The 20,615-nt window shown below is 37.8% G+C and overlaps 1 protein-coding gene across 1 annotated transcript in view; it reads left to right on the top strand.

Moving 5' to 3' along the window:
• Positions 1 to 20,615, top strand: part of LOC139717743 (sodium- and chloride-dependent GABA transporter 1-like) — a 140,139-nt gene that overhangs the window by 109,744 nt on the left and 9,780 nt on the right. Inside the window, exons 5-12 of the mRNA XM_071629247.1 lie at positions 696 to 830; positions 1,630 to 1,733; positions 5,600 to 5,724; positions 6,535 to 6,647; positions 7,565 to 7,696; positions 9,188 to 9,290; positions 10,788 to 10,888; positions 12,190 to 12,357. Of these exons, the coding sequence (XP_071485348.1) occupies positions 696 to 830; positions 1,630 to 1,733; positions 5,600 to 5,724; positions 6,535 to 6,647; positions 7,565 to 7,696; positions 9,188 to 9,290; positions 10,788 to 10,888; positions 12,190 to 12,357 (981 nt within the window). The remainder of the gene's footprint in view (positions 1 to 695; positions 831 to 1,629; positions 1,734 to 5,599; positions 5,725 to 6,534; positions 6,648 to 7,564; positions 7,697 to 9,187; positions 9,291 to 10,787; positions 10,889 to 12,189; positions 12,358 to 20,615) is intronic.

Raw genomic sequence — 20,615 nt, 5'->3', positions numbered from 1 at the left:
CTTTGCAATTGTTATTTCATCGGACGCAGTCACATAAAGTACCCATGCCTTCGAACAAAAATCCACAACTGCTGATCTACTGTTGCAAACAATGGACCTTCTTCCACATTGACCTGTGTAATGAAACTGAAATGATTATGAAAGGGGATTAAACCTGATGGAATGACAATCAGAGTGGATCAGTGCGTATCCCTGCCCTTAAATCCTCCATCAAGCAACCAAATTGTGGCCTAAATCAGTTATTAAAATGATAATGTAACGTTAAGTGCATACACTACCATTGGAATCACTGACCATTATTAACGTATCGCTCCCAAGCGGTTTTTAATCATTTTTGTCAGACGTATGAAAATGAAAAGAAAACAAAAACCGCTTGTTTTTTGGTGGTTTTTTTTTTATCGAGGGGATGTCATGATTAAGTGTTTCCTCCGATTTTTTCTCAATGGTACTATCGATTTCGTTGGCGGACAAAAGGTAGTTATCTCAAGCTCAAATAACTTCGTTTTCATTGCCAAATTATGAGTCAATTGTGGAAGGCACGTTCCATTCAACGTAAGTGAATCCACGGTTTGTCATTCTGCGTTGGCAGTAGATTGATGTATCTCTTTCCTGGCAATATGCTATAAGACAACTACGATGTATAATCATTACTTCTCTTTCTTTTTTCGTTTTTATACTTCTCTGTCTTCTAACAGGTGGTATATTTCACCGCGCTCTATCCCTACGCAATGCTGATCGTGCTGTTCTTCCGTGGAGTAACTCTAGAGGGCGCCAGAGAAGGAATCGTCTATTACATCAAGCCAGACTTCAGCAAACTGGCGGAATCAGGGGTGAGCTCAAGTAGCAAGGCACTGTCAAAGTGATGACCTTATAATTTCTCTATTAACAGATTCTATATCAATGAAGCAAGACAGCCCCAAAACTCGAAATCAAAACGAGCAAACAATTAGTGACCATACTTCATGAAAAATAAATGCAACTAAAGATTAAAACCACAGAAATATTGGTGACATGTCATGTAATCTTTTTTTCTAATTCGCCAGTGTGGGTGTGTAATTCTTGAACATAAACTGTGAAATGCAAGACTCTATGCTTTAACAATCAATTCGAAGAAAAAAATCCATACACATTGAAATACACGAGCCAGGTATTTAGTTAGGAGGAATGCACCAGAAAATGTTAACATTTAGTTAAAAAACTGGATTATCTAAACATTGTCACATGATTATGATTGTCTAACTTGGTTGTGAGGAGTCAAATATGTAAGTATTATTTCATGTGAATATGATAATCCTTGTCTGTTGAGAACGAGAAGGGCGTTAAGTTGTCTTGAACACTATGGGTTTAGTGACAACTTAACGCCCTTATCATTTTCAACCAACGGATTGTTCGTTAATATCTCATTTCAGATTGTAACCGACGATGCAGAATCTATACTGATGAACAAAATAATGCCTGTTGTTTTCAGTCAAAGAATGAAAGGGATGATATGACTTTAACACATGAGCACTGAAGAACAAAATGAGATAGCGTTCTCGACTAATCATGTTTATCGAACACCCTTTGTCATATTGATATTACGCTCTACAAATAATTATAATGTCTCATCCCCCCCCCCCTCACTCTAAGGTATGGGTTGATGCTGCCACTCAGATCTTCTTCTCCTATGGTACCAGCATTGGTAGTCTTATCGCCCTTGGCAGCTACAACAAATTCAGCAATAACGTCTACAGGTAGGTAAAGCCAACTGACTAGGGGCCTACACTTTTAAGCAGAAGAACAGGACTGAGCTTTTATATGGCAATAATGACATGTTTGAAAGTCTTTCAGCTGAATGCAGTGTTCATTTACCCAGATAACTCGTGTCTCTAAATGAAATGGGATGGGGTTGGAGTAGGGGAAGTGTTAGAGGAACCAAATTGAAATCAATATGTAGAATGAAAATCAATCTGACCCCGTCATAACATTAGAAAGATTGAGTCGCAGACGATTTGCAAATTAAGATTATTTGGCTGGAAAATGTGATATTTGATGTTGGTCGAAATTGACAGTTTAATAGTTTCGAAGTCTAAGAATGTTCTGAAATTGTATTCTTTTCGGCTCCCATGAAAATACTTTCAGTTTTCTAAGACCTATAAACTGTACGTATGACTGTTTTTACATCAAAGTTAAATCTTACGAAACTGCGGGATTTTTTTTTTCTGAATGTCGGCTTTTCTTTTAATTTTTGTATGTGTTGGGAATAAATGGGATTGCATGATATATCAGATGACACGTTGGAGTCTCGAAATACAAACTGAAGACTACAGTGTTGGTGATTCTATCCAGACTTTCGTGGATAAACGGATTTGACCATGAAGCTGGGAGGAGAGAGGGTAAGGTTGAGATGAGAAAAGGCCGACTGGATGTTAGAGAAGGTGTATCTGATAAAGAAATGTCATCCAGTGAGCATAAAGTAGAGCAAGGGGCAATGGAAAAGTTTCAGAATGAAGGGCGGGTTGAATCCAACCATAATCGCCAAAATTGACATCAGGGAGGTTATCATCCTTACAAGTATCTTGATTTTCAAGCAGTCAGGTAATAAAGCGTCCAGTTAGGAACTTGAGCGCTCACGTTTATAGAACATCAGCGCTGACTTAGCTCGCGTATTACCCCTGATTTTGTAACTTAACGGCGCTTTTTTTCCTCTTCCGAGTATAGCATAACTATTTTATCATTATTAGAGGAAAATTAAGACAATTCAAGATTGTACCTAGGTTTCATGTATCTTCAATAAATATCACATAATTTCCTTGAAATACCCAAGACGTCGATATACAACGGAAATGTAATTCCTGATTTTTCTATCATTTGCGATGACTGTATCCCACGATAATCGAATCTCGTGCAGGAATTCCCGACGGAAGTCCGATCGAAAGATATCAAAACCTAATGTGATATCGATTCCCAATCTAGTTGGCGCATATTCTCGAGAGATTTTTACTTTTCGTCAGTTAGATTGGCTGCCACCTCGACATTCATGCCTGAAGTCATGTTTGAGTGTCAATGATGTTTAGATTTAGATCATTTCAGACATCTACGAGACTGCTCCTGAAGCATGGTCCCGGATTAGATCACTGAAGTATCTGATATCTTGGCAAATCGTATTTCATGGATGGGATAGCGCTCCTCAAAATCATTCGAGATATTGCAGTTAACCTGCTTTCTTCTGAATTTCTAATCAATTTTGTGAAACCTGATATTAGCCACATATCAAGAACATTCTCTGATTTGAAGATTGTCTTCCTCTGATTATGCATGATCATCATCATTGTGCGCTTATGACAATTTTGTTTTGAAAGTCATTAGTTTAAGAACTATGAAATTGAATCAACTGTTCGAGGCATACCCTGTATTCTACAGTCTACAACATAGCTATGTATGCTTCATCAATGGAAGTACATGACCTCTTCTACATGCAACCTGTGGTTTGTGCTACTTTGAGATCATTTTCATTTTGATAGTTGTTGTTTGTTTGTTTTTATTGTATTTATCCGATGTTGACATTCCTACCCCTCGAATGATTCCTTGCGATGTTCAGTCTGTTCCCCCTGCCAGATAACACCACCCTCCATAATGGTGTACAAACGAGATGCTGAGACTCAGGAGACCAGCAAGGCTGTTTCTGATTACGCCCCATAGTATTTTTTGTTTCTTATGCTACATGAACAATACCTTGAATTGGCCAGTATTTTGTTGTACTAATGTATGTCTATTCCATGGCATTGTACTTGTCATACCGAGCCTCATGGAGCCTCATTAGGGTAATACATGTACGAATAGTTACCTATCAAGCACATGAGACAGGTGTGTCCTTGCCAAAACTAACATCAACTTGTAAGAGGTGTAGAAGAAGCACATAAGGCCACTCTCACTACATAATGTATACTGACTTGTGTGTATGGTGTCAGTGGGGAAACTATTATGTGGTTGACTTTACAAAACGCATCACATCGTAAAGTTGCACACATAGTCACCTGCCAGCGCCTACACTCAGCGTACTCCAGAATAAAGCAATCCACAAAAATTTATATAACAGCGCCATCTATGTTTGACAATTTCGCTACTAACAATAAGAGCAATGAACTGAGTATGGGTGCTCGTGCAATATTACATGTGTGCATAATATTTTCTTCTCTTTTTATGCCTCCGCAACGAAGTGGCCGGAGGCATTATGTTTTCGGGTCGTCCGTCCGTCCGTCCGTCTGTCCGTCCGTCCGTCCGTCCGTACGTCCGTCCGTCCGTACGTCCGTACGTCCGTACGTCTGTACGTCCGTCCGTACGTCCGTCCGTCCCGTTTTGTTTTTGTCGATATCTCAAGAACCGTGCGGTGGTTTTACATCAAACTTGGTATGAGGGTATATCCTTGGGGGATAATACTTTGTGTGGATTTTAGGGTCACAGGGTCAAAGGTCAAAGGTCACAGGTTATTTTGTGAAAAAAAATTTGAAATTTCATGTTTTTCTCCATAGGCTATCTCACAAATGGTTCAAGGTATCTTCATGGAACTTAGTATATATGCTTGTACCGATGGGCAATGATTATCTAGGGAAATTGGGGGTCATGGGTCAAAGGTCAGGGGTCAAAGGTCAAGGTCAACTCCTCAAAATATCACTACTTTCCTTATATTTATGCAATGAATGAAGGTTTTTTTTTTTTAACTTGATGTATACATGTATTACCCAATATATATTCTGTGGGAAGTTTCTTGCCAAAAGGTCAAAGGTCAAAAGGTCAAAGGTCAAGTGAAAGTGCTGAATTGCACTTTTTCCTCCATATATCAAAAGTAACTCAAGGTATCATCATGAAACTTACATATCTATACATGTTCAACCTAACAGTGATTCTCTTTGGAACTGTGAGGTCAAAGGTCAAAGGCCAGGTTTAGATAATGCTATTTTCCCATTTGATACTGAAATTATACTTTTTCTCAATACCTTGAAAAATAACTCAATGCTTAAACTTATAAAAGGGTCAAAAGTCAAGTAAAAATCATCAGTTCCCCAAATACCTGCACTCTGACATTTTAATCATTCATCCAATTGAACCTAGTTCTAGGAAAGTGAACATTCAGCACATTTGTGTCAAACCTGTCATTTTAATATTTTGCCAATTGTTTGAAACTGTCATCACACGTTGTCAAGACATTGTACTATAGACCTATTAGGAGAACCATGCATTATGGCGGAGGCATATCAGTCGCCGTAGCGATATATCTAGTTTTTTTAATGCACCTAGATCCAATGTCAACATTTTCCCAAGCTATCTAAACGTATGGCAATACTAGTAGTCTTAGTCAAATGATGGCGCCAAGAGACTAATTCACTCATTGTCGATGTTTCTTGTTAAGATTATTTTCCCCCTCGGCATCACTGAGGTTTATCTGAAAGCACTCGCCTGATATGAACTTCTCTGAAGATACAAAGCTCTTTCAATTATATGTGGATATAAATGTTTTGTTTTGGGGTTTGTGTGTTTCATGTCAAGAAAGATGAAACACGTGGACAAGAATTATGACTCAGTTTTGTAATTCCCTCCCTTCTTATTCACTGCTATACAGAGATTCGATGATCGTGGCTAGTATCAACAGTGGGACGAGTTTCTTTGCAGGCTTCGTCGTGTTCTCCACCCTTGGTCATCTTGCGCACGTTCAGAACAAGAACGTAGAGGATGTCGCAGCGAGTGGTACGTACCGCTGTTCAGTATGGTCTCGACAAGTTCTTTTGCCGAGATGAAACTGGTAACCTACTCAGAAGGAGAATTCACTCCTTGAGCATTAAGAGGTCCTTAAACAAATGGGAGCAGCGAAATATATTCGTAGCAACCGGTGTGCATTATCACCAAAGATTCCACACATTGCCACGTTCCGCATAATATGTTCTTCAAGTTTGTGGCTTGGAATAGGAGTGAAAAATCACCCTGACATTACAACCCCTCCCCCTTTCTAGCCATCAAACATAAATGATCCACTACCTAACGACAGTCTTTCTTACATTCGACTTTTGATTGAATATGACCTAATTGGTATACAGTATGTCACATAAAGAAGAATAGAAATTAAGAACAGTATATTACAATCTCAATATTTGCAAAATCGATTAAAAATTATTATAATAGCCACATTTGCTTCCGCGACCTGCGAGCCAGCTAGTGCATCTGGTGTTGACGGCACAATAAAAATAACAATAACAACTAAAATCATCAACCCTGGTACCATAGATTGTCAGTATCTCTACTTCAAGGGGGACGTCAGAACACAGTCCCAATCAAAATCAAATATTACTCTCAGCTTTGTGTTGTTGTTGACAGACAGCAATGGCGATATAATGTTATGTTTTGATAGTTACAGGGAAGACATAAAAGGTAGGCATGCGATGTGGACTCGTTGTATTCTGTTGTATTCATTATAACGACTCTGAATGTATCCATGAAAGTACGCCCTATATATGTGTGACAGAGAGTAATGGAGTTCCATTCCTGGTATTTCATCCTTAGGTCCTGGTCTAACGTTCCTGGCCTATCCAGCAGCCATCGCACAGCTCCCGTTCCCTTCTATCTGGGCTGTCATGTTTTTCTCTATGATCTTCATGGTTGGACTCGACAGTCAGGTAAGGACTGCGTCATTTAATGGAAGCATAGATTAGTGACAGTATCTAATAACATATATAGAAAGAAGTTAAGGGGTTAAGAAATAAAAGGACACACTTGAATTAGTTGGTTCCGTTATTCCTTGTCTTCTTTGTGAGTGTTCCTTTTTTTTTTCTTTTTAATCGATGTTTCTCCTAGTGATCGCACCATTTCCTTGAAGTCAATTTCTAAGTCAGTATGTACTTGATGATACGGAAAAATGATGAGTGTCAACTGCTTAATAAACGGCTTCATGGTTCTCATTTTGCAGGATAATCTAAAACATCTTTAATCAAAAAAAAAATTGTCTCCTTAGCATCTATTTTCTTTGAATTTCCAAAATGCCGTCCTCATTTCTGTGAAGTCATTGTTTTATGCCATGAGGTTATGTTGTAAGTCAGCCATTTTACAGGTCTATGCGATCAAAAGAAGTAGAAGAATGTACTCTTTCATCGTGTTCCGTGATATAACCAATTATCTCAAAATGTTTGTACGTAACCCAAACCACATTTGGCTCCGTTATTCAGAGAACCTTATGAGCAGGCGTTAGAGTTATAACGTCAGCTCACACGTGCATGTAATTGAATTTTGGAGGAATGGAGTTTCAACCATCTTTTTATTCGAAATCTTATACCTGATAATCCTTAGCTCTATGGTCTTTGTGATAAAACGGCCAAATATGAACGCAACGTGGTGCTTGATGCTGTAGAGAGAGCCAATAATGGAAGAAAAAACGGAATCAGGCAACCAAAAATCCGTCATGACACACTATAATGTACTGTAATAAAGTAGCTGTGATTCTAAATCTAGAATTAAGGTGTAGAATTTATCATAAAGCACTAGAATGTCTTGTTAATCTGATCACTTTTCTTCACATCCTGATTGTGTTGCTTTGTAGTTCTGCACCATGGAAGGATTCTTCACAGCCTGTATTGACGAGTGGCCACGGTATCTCCGTAAATACAAGGAAGTCTTTATTGCTGTGGTCTGCTTCCTTTCCTATCTCATAGGCTTGAGTACCATTACCCAGGTGAGTTAGCGACCTTTTAGTCCTCACAGATAGGAGCTAGTCAGCATACATTTCTATTGCACTGTCTCGTATTCAGAGATAACACATGTCATTCCATTCTTTCGTAATCACAGCACCAAAATTATGATGAATGTTACATTCTGAGAAAATTTAATGATCAGAATGCGATGATTCTCTTGAATTAGTAGAATACATGAACGCAATTACAAGTTGAAGTATCATCGTGTAGAGATTAGTGCTTACAGAAGGAAGTCTAGAATCGCTCTATTCTGAACGTGATAAAAGAGTTCTCCCCTTTAGTAAGAGCAACATGAAGTAGGTAGACTGGCCGCATGTAGAGATTTTAGTAAGTCAATATTCTGCATGTCCTCTACAGTCTTAGAAAAATATATTTGAATGACCTAGTCAACGGTCTGTTTGATTTGTCTGTATTTATCAAAGTCAGCATGAATCTTGAGTGATATAACTGTTGGTGTTCGTTATGTAGGCGTGAATTTCTGATGGAAAGATTCATAACAATTCATGGTGACGTCAATAGTCTTAAATGTCTCGAAAACGAAGCATAACTTTCAATCAACAACAACTATACCTTCCTTCTGGCAGTGATATTATAAGATATGTTGAGCAGATACCCGCGGGAGCAGATATAAAAGCAAATTGTCTTTTTTTTTTTTTGTTAAACGGAAGGCTTTCTACAAATAACAGTAAGTGAAAGTTTCTAAAATTAAATTTCAATTATGATTGCAAAACATCTCTGGGATATTATATGGAGATAGAGAAGGGAGGGAGAGAGGGATGAAGAAAACGAATCAGCTTTTTTTTTCTGAGTATGGCTGATACTTCCATCTTGGAGAATGATAATCACTATAGGCCTACAAAAAATATTCATTTATTCCCACTCACAGTTCTAGAACCATGTTTTGAGCCTAAAGATGAATTTACGTGGAGGGGAGAATAGAACACATGATATATAAAATATTCGTGTCTCCCTCTTGATGAGCACATGCTTGTACGTTTTTACGAAGTCACTCAAACAAATAAACCTGTTCTTTGTCGAGCCAAAAACATAAGATATTGTAGACTTTAGGTTTTTGAAGGCTTTTGGCTACAGTGATATCATCTTAAGGTACATGTTTAACCACATACTTTACATGCCTGCATAACTAAGTTTTATTTTGGTTTCTGCAATAGAGCGATTTATCTGATTTGTAGATTTTTTTAGATTTCAGTTCGGGTAATTTGATGCAGACAAATTAAATGAGATTTCTTCTGCATTGACAAACCTTATCATATAAGATGTGTTTGCATTGTCATAATTGTTACACAATTGTAATGTCAATGGAAACAAAATATCTATGTCTGACATATACCAATAAAAGATGAATGAATGAATGAATGAATGAATGAATGAATGAATGAACGAATGAATGAATGAATAATCATGTAAGACATGATGTCTTAAATAATGTTATTTGAACCCAAACTCTCCAGGGTGGAATCTACGTGTTTGAACTGCTCAACACCTACTCATCGAGTGGAATCAGTCTGCTCTTCTTGACGTTTTTCCAGACCATAGGTGTCAGCTGGTTTTACGGTGAGTCTCTCTTAGGGAGGAATCTCTTCTAGTACGCGTTATCTCTTATTTTCAGTCATGGTGTTAAAATTCGGTGAATCCTGTAAAGGGATGGTATGAGTTTTGGTTGAGATGTGGCTTCAGGTTTCCAACTTTTTTTGGAATATAATTAGAAACCTCTTATGAAATATGAAAGCATACAATACAATTCCAAGAGGAATTCGAAGTTTATTTGATTAAGATTGGTCGTGAAATAACTGAGATATCAAAAAAAAAAAGAAGTTCTAATAAAAGGTGGGACCCACCGTTTATTAGGACCACTTTATTTCTTGACATCTCAGCCATTTTGAAACCAATTTTTATCAAATAAACCTTGAATCCTCATTATAGAATTGTATGCTCTTCAATATTTTATAAGTGGTTTCTAATTATTTCGCAGAAAAATAAACTTAAAATCTTAATCCTCATAGCAACCAAAACTATACCACCCCTTTAATGGTTGTATACTACCCGAAATAGTTAAACATAATTATACAAGGATAGACGCACATCAGTAATAGTAGCTTGTTTAGGACACTCAGGACTCATGGTAATATCAGAGTATTACTTACCCGGTCAACGTTGTTACGTTAACCAGTCTTGCCATATCACTTTCACACAGACTGTTCATATTGTGCCTCGTTCTCATATTGTATCATCTTGCTGACTTGATGATTCTTGAATGTTTGAACCCTTAAAATATCACATACTCTAGACTGATTCAAGACAAAGTGTTCAAATAGGATGTCTAACTTTGATAGAATGCCTAGAGACAGATAAACTATGAGATACGGTTGTAGATAGTTTCAATATGCTGATAACTCGGTGACCTTATCGTGTCTTGTAATGACCGCTCCTTTGTAACTACATGTTACCATGATATGTGTCACTGTTAGATCAAGAGTCGAGTCATTCCATGTGCAAATCATCGAAATAAGATTAATAAATCACCTAGGCATATGCACACAAAAAAAAGTCACGTCGAAATGTCTTCTCAGAAAATTCGACCCATGAAAAGCTCATAAAAAATAGCAAGTCAAATTAAGTTTGGGGAGGATTTGAAGACAGAAAAAAGTCGTTGGTGCGCCCCTTTATTATAGGTGAAAAATCGCCGAGAGCAATGCCATGCAGCACATGAAATATTTACAAAACTGTAGAACCACAGGAAATGAGTTTCTGACACCCACTCTTATAGGCATGCTAAGGCTCTGTATTTTGGGGGTTGTCTCACGTATCTATGCGTTTCAGTTCAAGTGATTACATTTTCATTCTAGGATTCTTCAAACGGGCAACTCGTCGGGGTAGATCGATCCTTGTTCAATGTTTTGCATTTATGTGGAAGTGACATACATACATTATAAGTTTTATAATATCATTATAAAGACATGGATCTTCTTTTTTTCACATAACAATGTATGTAATTCTTTCCAGTGCTGAAAGATTCATTTAGAAATGGCCTTGCTATTCCTTTCCATGCAGGAGTGAATCGCTTCTATAAGAATATAGAACAGATGCTGGGATATCGACCGGTCATCTGGTGGAAGCTATGCTGGGCAATCTTCATTCCTCTCATCTGTTTGGTATGTCCGTGGCTCAAACCATTTAACAGAGGGGTAGATCAATAACGAGTGTCCTAACAGTATATGTAATAATGCTCCGTCACAGAATCGACTAGCCAAGCTAATAATCCCTATAAAATATATGGGTCAGTCCAAACCAGAAGCGAAGGAATCTGACTCATTCATTTTTACAAATTGGTGAAGCGGATTGCTAAAATCAACCGTAACGCAGGTCATGTGTAGACATCCTTCGAGTAATGGGGAACTGTGCAGTTAATGATAATAGATTTAGGGCCCGTACGTCTCTAGCAATGAAATAAACATGATAAATGAATATTTCATTCATTGACCTCCAGATGAATATAAACTGATACTGCAGAACAGAACAAGGATTGGCTAAAAAATAATTTTCAGTGAGCATTTTGCAACAACCGTAAATTCAGTGTACTGAAAGACTTGGTCATTTCTTAAATGGAAAGCTATGACTTTGAAGAGGTCCGCGCAGCTTATCGGAATCTTCCAGTGAAAGTGATGCTCACTTTGGCGAAGTATTCTGCATGGTTTTTTGTTTTTTTAAGCTTCGCTATGAAGACGATTTGTAACATATTTATTGAGTAAAATTTACGTTTCTTTGTCTTATAGGCATTGTGAATCAAATGAGATTGGGTTGTAACAGGCCTTTACATTCTATTCACTTCAAGGTGCGAGAGAATAAATGGTTGAATAAGATTTGCAGCATCTCATATTCACTCAGTTCTATCGCTGTGAAACAATATTTCCAGTTGCTGCATTTTCTGTTATCTATCTATAATACAACGTATGTAAATCAACTCTGATAACCTTGTGTCTGAAACGAATTGTCATCTTGAATCGCCATGAAGACGTAATTCTGGCAATGACAATCTACTACTTAATATGCTAACAAGATAATGACTGAACACTTTTGTAAGAAAATGGAAATTGAATTAAGTGAATTTCTAGTTGCTGACATCAGTAGGACGGTAAGCAAGCCCAAATTTAAAGATGACTTTGGGAGTCGTTTAAAAAGATGTGAATCCATATTTTTTTTTTTTTCGTCTGAAAGGTTATCAAGTGTATTGAAAAATACACAATGGGATCCGAACTTCAGATTCCACTAATATGAAAATGTCACTATGATACATACGATGCAAATGTACGCGAGTAGTGAATCCCATTGACCCTCAGGTTTTATTGTACGGAGTCACGTGACTGGCAGAAGTGCGAGGCTTAGTGTAATGAAGGCCACCTGTATCACATCATCTTATTTCGTATCTCCGTGTATTTCACCTTCTGCTGTACAGGGCGTGTTTGTATTCAGCATGGCCAAGTACCAGCGGGTGAAGTACGAGAACTACGAGTACCCTGTGTGGGGAGAGATCATTGGTTGGATCATAGCCCTCAGTTCCATGCTCTGCATTCCTGGTTACATGCTGTACCTCTTCGCGGTCACTGAGGGCTCCCTTAGAGAAGTACGTTACCTTATATCACCTAAACAAATCCTCAACTTACACTCTTACAACATGATAGTTTACACAGTGCTAAACTTGTCAAACCCCCACTGCCGGGTAGCCTCCTCACTATTAATATCATCCATGTTGTGATTGACATTGGTGAAGCTTGTCAATGTGTGAAATGATCACCTTAAAGCAGAATGAAACCCAAATATATGTCCTGTATGTCAATTGAGTGAATGCAGCAATATTAGTAAAGCACGAACAGTGATGTTGGAGGAAAATAGGACAATGCGTTCAAAAATTATGCAGGTGTCAGTACCGCCATCACTGGATATGAAGAATGTAACAATTTGTGATATCACAGTATGACAACAATATAAACAAAATATATCTAGAATTCATCGTATTTTAACATAATCAGTAACAAGTGGAAGGAATGTGTACCTTCATTCAACAACAAAAAAAAAAGTTTTTATTTTATTATTTCTGGGACATCACGAATAGAAGCTTTTTTATCCAGCAATGGCGTTATTGGATTTTAAAATTCATAAACTTTCAGACGAATTGACCTATTTTCCTACAAACTTCACTTATGTGTTCTCCTTTAATATTTCTGCATTCAATGAATCCACATACATGTTTGGGTTCCCCTTGATATCTCTGTCATACCGTGAGTAACTTGCTTGCGTAAGATGTCAATAGAGTTTCGAAGTAATTGCCTTGAGGAGGTTAATCTGTTGATCTTTTATAGCGATATAGTATCTATTCGTTTATGTCATAATTCTGCCTCGCCATGTGGGCTGCCTGTGTCTTGTATGTTGGTGTGTGCGTGTATATTCCTTCATTCCACCATCAATGTTTATCCTTTCACTGTCGGACTTATAATATCATCATATTTCACAGTGTTACTAGATGGCCTAGTAGAAACATCGTCTTTCCTGTTACTTGTATCATTTGCCGTTTAAGAAAGAAAGTGAGAGATAGAGAGAGATACCGAATATAATTACGTCTGTGTGTGCTTGTGCATGTGTGCCTATAACACTGACCAAAAATTACGTATGTAGACTTCTTGTCTGTCGTTTTCTCACGTTTCTTTTCATTAACGTTTATTCGAGTATACACCATACCTGATATTTTACAGTCGTACACAAGGTTGACCAACGACACGGAAATGAAAATTGGTAACATTAATCATTGCTGCAAATGAAAACTGATAATGAAAACAAGTACAGTTAAACTCGCCTAAGTCGACATCGCATATGTCGAATAATCGCGCAAGTCGATGATTTTAAAAAGTCCCGATTTTTCCCCATTGACTTACGTGTAATAATTCACTCACAAGTCGAATTTTGTAAGTCGAATACTCGCCTAAGTCGATGAAATTCCAAGAACACTTTCATGGAAAAACCATTAAATTCACTGTGCCTAAGTCGAATGAGATTTTATTGTGCAATAAATCACTGTCAAAATTACGAGACGCCAGTTTTTGTTTACATAAGAACTAGCCCGACCAGACAGGTGAAAAAAAAAATGATCTAAAGTATCAAAATTCAAAGCGATTGCATGCGATTGTTGAACTCTCTTCGTGTTTGGAGGTCCGCTGGTACAGCCCTGTCGCGCTAGCGCTACGTACGTACAGCGACTGGGCTGTGTATAGTTGTGCGTACAGCGACTGGGCTGTATAGTCTGTGTATGTTTGCAGTCTGCGCTGTGCAGTGGATGGATGAAGCTGCTGAGTTTTCAAAGCGGAAAGTAGGGGGAAAGTTACGGGCACGGGTAAATCAGAAGTACGCCTCTACACGCATTTCAAGTCACGGTATGGTAAACTGGAATCAATCACTGCTCAAATATCGTTCATAATCACTTCCCCAAGGTTTAACAAGGGTGTAAAGTAATCGGACCTGTGCGAATGCTAATGCACTGTCCATGCAAAGTTAGCCGCGGCCCTGCCGGGCGACCCGTGCTGCGGCACACCTCTCCAGCTCTCGGCCCCAGAATAGACAACATACATGCACATTTTATACATAATGTACGTGTGGTGTGACTGTTGTTAAGTCGATTTTTTTTTCGACTTACGCACAAGTCGAAACTCGCCTAAGTCGATGTGTTTTGCTCAGTCCCGAGAAGATCGACTTATGCGAGTTTAACTGTACGCTATTATGATTAAACCTGACAGTGGCTGAGGAGAGAAGATATAATAAGATCTGGGGTGAAAATGAGTTTCGACTCTTTAAGGGGCCAGTATTAATGACTGATGTCTAAGGTCTTCTCTAGCCGTGCATCTAAACTTATCCGTAGCCATTAGGCTGTCCCCTACGGTGCACCGCGGTGTGTTACCCTCTCTTTTGATGTTTTATTCAGTGGCACCTAGCTGATAGGAAAGCCCAGGTGTAGAGGTTTACCGTGTGCGTGGCCACCGCAGGCAACGTATGACGTATAGCTTCAGTTTCGGTAAACCAGGTGCGAAAAGCAGCCGTGACTCTACCGAACTAATTGCCGTGTGTTATGAGGAAAGAGTGAGATTTGAATTTGCCAAAGTTCAGCTTTGCTACGTCATCACTTCTCGCATGAAAGGATTGTTTGACGATAAATCATCTTTTTTCATGCATTTTGATGAGAAGTGTGTTAAACCGAGAACTTACCCGTGAGCAATATCAAATATCACCATTAACATTTTATTTTAATGAATGAAGGACAAAATCATAAAAGTGGTAGAAAAATAGAACTGTTCTTCTGTGAGGACATTATTCAGTCTGACATATTTTGGACACATGTAATAATATTTAAGACCACACTTTCACACCTATTCTGTGGCACTTTCCATGATATATTGATAGCGCGGAATGCCATTGACTGATATTTTTGAAGCGTTTTGAATATGCACTATGAAATTGATATCATCAAGACTCCGATGTCAAATTTTCAAGTTTCAAGTTTTGGTAATTTCCACAAATTCAGTTAAAAACATGCTGAAAGACAATCAATCAAAATATACATATACAAACCAAACTTATTTCAGATAAGTACATAGTCATAATTTAAAAGGGTGTGATGAAGATTGACATAACAGTTTGAGTAATAGTGTTGGAAATCGGCAGTAGGCCATTGGTCTTTCGACGCTGATCCCATTGATAAGTTTACAATGTTTGAAGCTAACGTCATGACATTATAGGTCGCGAATCACGTTGAAAATCAGATTTGCAATGAGTAAGGGCAAGAAAACGAACATCCAAAAGAAAGGAACCCAGACACACCAAAAACAACTATAGGGGAGTGGGACAAGTGGGCAAAGTTATGATTAATTGTAATTAAACGACAATTTGCGCATACAATGTACTGTAAGGGTCTGCTTGAAGGTAAACAAATTTGTACGTATCATAAAGATACTGAATACCAGTGAAAATACGATCGTGAATCTTAACCTGAATCTGTGCCGAGCAATGCAAAGTGCAAAACCATAAAAACAATTCTCCCATTCATAATAAAGGAAAATAAAACGCAACTGCATAAAGATACAATGGAGGAGTACGACAGCAGCGCTATGACAGATTATAGCGTAATTGATTACAGATATCTCTATAGTTGTATCAAACCTTTCATGGTATGTCGCTTTAGGGTTGCATATGTTTTTTTTTTTTCTCAGAGCTAATTTATTTTTGTGAAGCAGTACATAATAGATATAAATGATTTGATATAATGGTACACTATCAGTGAACATTAATTATTGAACATTTTAGAGCAGAGTTAATTGCATGGAATGACCTCAGTAAACGTTTAAGATGGTTACCGGGTAATATGCTGAGATCAAATGATAGTGCCGAGCCTAACATTGTAATATTGATAGTATGCTAATATTCCGCATGACATCTGAATAGTTAATGAAATTATAAATGATTATGACGTATAATGAAGCTACCTATCCCGAATCCACTAAATCAAACAACTTGACTAAAGTCAGTAAACTAACAGTGATTCTGCGTGAGTTAAAATGCAATCATGATGAGTTGATTTTACTTCCTGTTTGTCTTTATCATGTAAGCATTCAAGATCCTACTTGCTGAGTTTCGAAAGTGACAAAAGAAATGATATTTTACAAATTTGCAGGAAAATGCAGATTTCAAAGTCTGATCTTAAGGGCTGTTATGACCCTGACAGGGTCTGTGATTCCTCAACTATGAAGTATTCACGACATCCCCCCGCAAAAAAAAAAAAAAAAAAATCAAACGAAATAATAACAAAAACAAAAATAAAACATGTGAAAAGAAATGTCACTTCTTAATTACAGGTTTTCCTTCCTTCAGAACGAGACTCGTTATGTAAGGTAAGGTCGTATCATGACCTTATCCAAACTGCACGTCGCAAATACCAGACATGTTGCGAATTTTCTGCCGTATCTTTTGACGTGATCACGCCTTGGATAAGACTTCTCTGAACCAGCCCTCTCTCCCTCTCCCTCCCTCTCTCTCACTCTCTCACCCTCTAGCCATCTCTATCTCTTTCTCAGCATAAGTTCTTACATCGATATCAGTCAGATAGGATGGCACTAAACACCTTTATCCCCATCACGAATGCAAACTGGTATCTCTATTTCCGGCATGCCATTGTATCACGTATGACATGAATTAAAGATGGGAGGTTAAGAAGGAGGTGATAGGAGATTGCCATCGTCAAGGTAGAAAACGTTGATCTCTAGGAGATAGAAAACAGATCTTACCTTGAATAATTCACACAGAGGTAGCGTCATCATGACATCAGAATGCACAATTCAGTATGCCCTTCATATTCATCGAATCCTCTACTTCCAGGGATTTGCAGTTTTCTTCATTCTGAAAAACGTCTGTCCGTTCGTCAGTCTTTCTTCCACTGACTCTGATTAGTATCATCTCGAGTTCTTGTTGTCATACCTTTCTTTGATTCTGATCAAAGATTGTGAAGATAATCGCATTCATCAATGCCATTATACATAGATTTGACGTCTGACATGATGAGCCTTTTACTGCTAGTCAGACTTACTGTGTTTTCCGCACACTTTACCAGTGACTAGTCCACCCATGCTACATTTGTGGACATTTGTTCGACGGGTGTGTCTAATAAAGATTTTTTTTCCTATGCTTGCGTACGTTTTTGGGCTTGCATCACATCTGTACTTGCGTAGTGAAAGAAAAAAAAAGTGTGTAAGGGGAAGAGCGTGGACTTGCAAGTGACAGAAAATGCCAACAAGGGGGTGCAAAACTCGATCAGGATATGCAGGTTGACAGTAAAAAAAAAAAAGAGACAGCGGCAATATATGTGAAGAAAATTTGCAAAGAATTGAATGGTCAGAACGGTTTTTGATTCCCACACCTTCCGCAATAAAGAGGGAAAAATGGTTGGTTTATTTTTCCCCGTCCAACTGAGGAGATGATGATGATGACAGCAGGCGCAAAATGAGAATTCTGGGAACTGGCACATATCAAAGGATGAATTGATGAAGGTTTGGGGTTTTTTTTTCTCCTGCCATATACAGCGTCTGAGACTTCGATCACCGGAGTATACCGTATGTTTTACCGATCTATCTGCCGTGTGATGCGCACTTTTGTCTTTCCCTGTCACGGGCAGGAAGGTTTGCTCTCAATCCTTAACTCTCCGCATGCCACAATAATGTCCTGTCTATAGGGTTGTTTGTGAATTTGAGCATATTTGACTCACTGGCGCGAAAAGGTTAATTCGCAGGCAACCTCCTGTTCGCGATGTAGGCCTACACCGGAAGCCCCGAACAACTCAATCACCTCTAGTACAACAACCCTACCACTTGATGAGTGTAATCTTCAGAGGAAGTCGTGCTTATAGACATTGAACCAAGGGTCTAACTTGTCTAACTAGTCATTGGACCTGTCCAAGGCTTTCCCCGTGATACCATAATGAGGTTGTTTTGGGTTTTTGCATGTTTTTAAGAGATTGTAATGATCAATGGTGCTGAGGGCCTTGAAGAAGTCAAGATATGGTGTATATATGATTATCCATTGCTGAAGCATTCTTATGAACAATTTGTAAAATATCAAGGAAAGTATCATGTTCAAAAAACAAATTCTGAATCCAGTTGAGAAAATATTGCAATGCATCAAAAGGGAAATACATGTAATTCATGTAGGAACGATTTTCAAGAATATTAAAAACAGAAGTGAGTAACATGATAGTGGGATAATCACCCATATCCAAATTGTCACCTTTTGTAAACATGGTTATAGTCTTTGTTATTTTCATATTTCATCTACACCAGCGCTTTTTCATTAATTTTTCATATAATTTATTTTATTTTTTTCTGTAGGAATGTATTCATTTAAAGCCTTCATAAACTGATATATAAACCCTTCATATTATATGCAGCATATACATCATCAGCAATAAAAACCTCTGACCAATCCGTATAGAAATGTTTCCCTCAACCGCACAAATTTATCCATTGTATATACTTACGAGCTTTTTACTGCCACTTTTAATTTAGTGATTCACCTAGTAAATGAAACAAAGAAAAACAGAAGAATTATCATAATACTTCTGTGAGTGTGATTCCTGAGTGTAGTACCAAAAAAAAATCAACGTGTGTAAAAATATGATCAACATAGCTAGAAGATCCGGCCAATAATCGCCTTGGTTTCACTCTAATATTATGATTTTTAGTGCCAACTCTATAGTTCCAGTGAAAGAGTGAGTCCTGGTAATCTTGTGTCATCAATTGATATTGCGTGTGCGTGCGTGCGTTATTTCTGCTTGTTTTGTTATTTCGTTAGTTATCTATCTCTCTTATTAATTACACTTGTTTTGAACCTCACCAAATGACGATCAAGCAACAAATAGAAAAAGAAAAAACAAGAACAACCATACAGCCTTGTAGTAGCTGACCCTGTAAAGAATTTCAAAATGGCTTTTTATTCCTTCATCTGATATGCTCATGGTGCACATTATACAAATATTTGTAGTACTCGAAAGTCTGTTTGCCAACCTTTTATTACTATTAGATCCATCTCCTAAAATGCCTTTGCGGCGATAACAATAACGAGAAGTGTGTTGACATCCTCTTTAGATTTCAGCCACTTTTCCTTCAGAGGATTTCACCTCGAAATATTTTGTTTAGAGGGGCACGATCACATGATAAATACGACATATCCCTTGGGTTAATTAATTAGCAGACACTCGCCCTCGTAACAACACCAGGCGACGAAAGAATAAACAGAAAGAAGAAATATGGGTCACAGCGTACTAGTGGGACTCTCGGAGCTTCGTGTGTATGCCATGCGTATGTCCCATGATGAAATGCTTGGTAGCAGTGCCGGCGAAGCGACCACGTCATTAGCACACTTTCGTGTTGTCCACTGGGATCCTAATCTCTCATCTCAAAGTTGTTTTTATTTTCTTCAGAATCACAGCAGTGGACGGGACAACGCATGAATCAAAGTCGGTCAAGATATTGACAAAATTCATTTGAATTTCCATACTTATGCCGTCACAATTGTCTTAATCTAAAATTGAAGGCATCGTACATAAGCACAACATCTGTATTGGTGCTGAAGACTGCTTCTTAGGCGTATTGCTTACTTCACATTTCCTTGCATCGTCTGCATTTTATCGTCTGCTATTTTGTTCTCTTGCAGCGTCCTAGATAATACTAGTAAGTGAATTATTGCATTCCAACTCAGCGTTGTGATGTGAAAGAAATGTTTAATTTGGTGTTCCTTGCAAGGCCATTAATTTCTAAAATGAAACTAATGATTTTTTTTCTTTCAAATAATGTTTATTCATATTTCAAACAATAAAGATAACATCAAACTAAATTTCATTTACGTGCATGAAGTAGAGAGAAATTCAAACATAATCAAATAAATCATTTGGAAGATTAAACAAAGGTCTGCCACAATGAAACTAATGATATGATCCGTGATGTCAATCAACTTTTCATTCCTTATCTTACTTTTCATTCTGTCATCTATAATTGTAAATGATTGCTCAGTTAACAACCAAGGACGTGCATAGAGCGGATATTACTTTAGTGCAGGAAATCTGCATGTAAGTAATATCACACTGAAAGAGACTGCTAGCAATTACATTACTGATAAAACTGGCACTTTATTTCTCATGATAGCGATCATCAATTTGTCTTTTATTTGTTTGTTGTTTCACGAGTCACATTGAAAGCACGTAATAATCTACGCTATGTCAGATCAAATTGTTTCATTCGCAAGAGGCAACACAAATCGAGTCACGATTTCTAAATGTTAATAGGAGCTTCCCTGACT

Source organism: Diadema antillarum, unplaced genomic scaffold, assembly GCF_040938485.1.
Source record: "Diadema antillarum isolate AM-2024a unplaced genomic scaffold, OU_Dant_1.0 scf00000081, whole genome shotgun sequence".
Taxonomy (NCBI): domain Eukaryota; kingdom Metazoa; phylum Echinodermata; class Echinoidea; order Diadematoida; family Diadematidae; genus Diadema; species Diadema antillarum.
The sequence above is the reverse complement of the archived record's forward strand: the minus strand, read 5'-3'. Positions and strand labels throughout refer to the sequence as shown.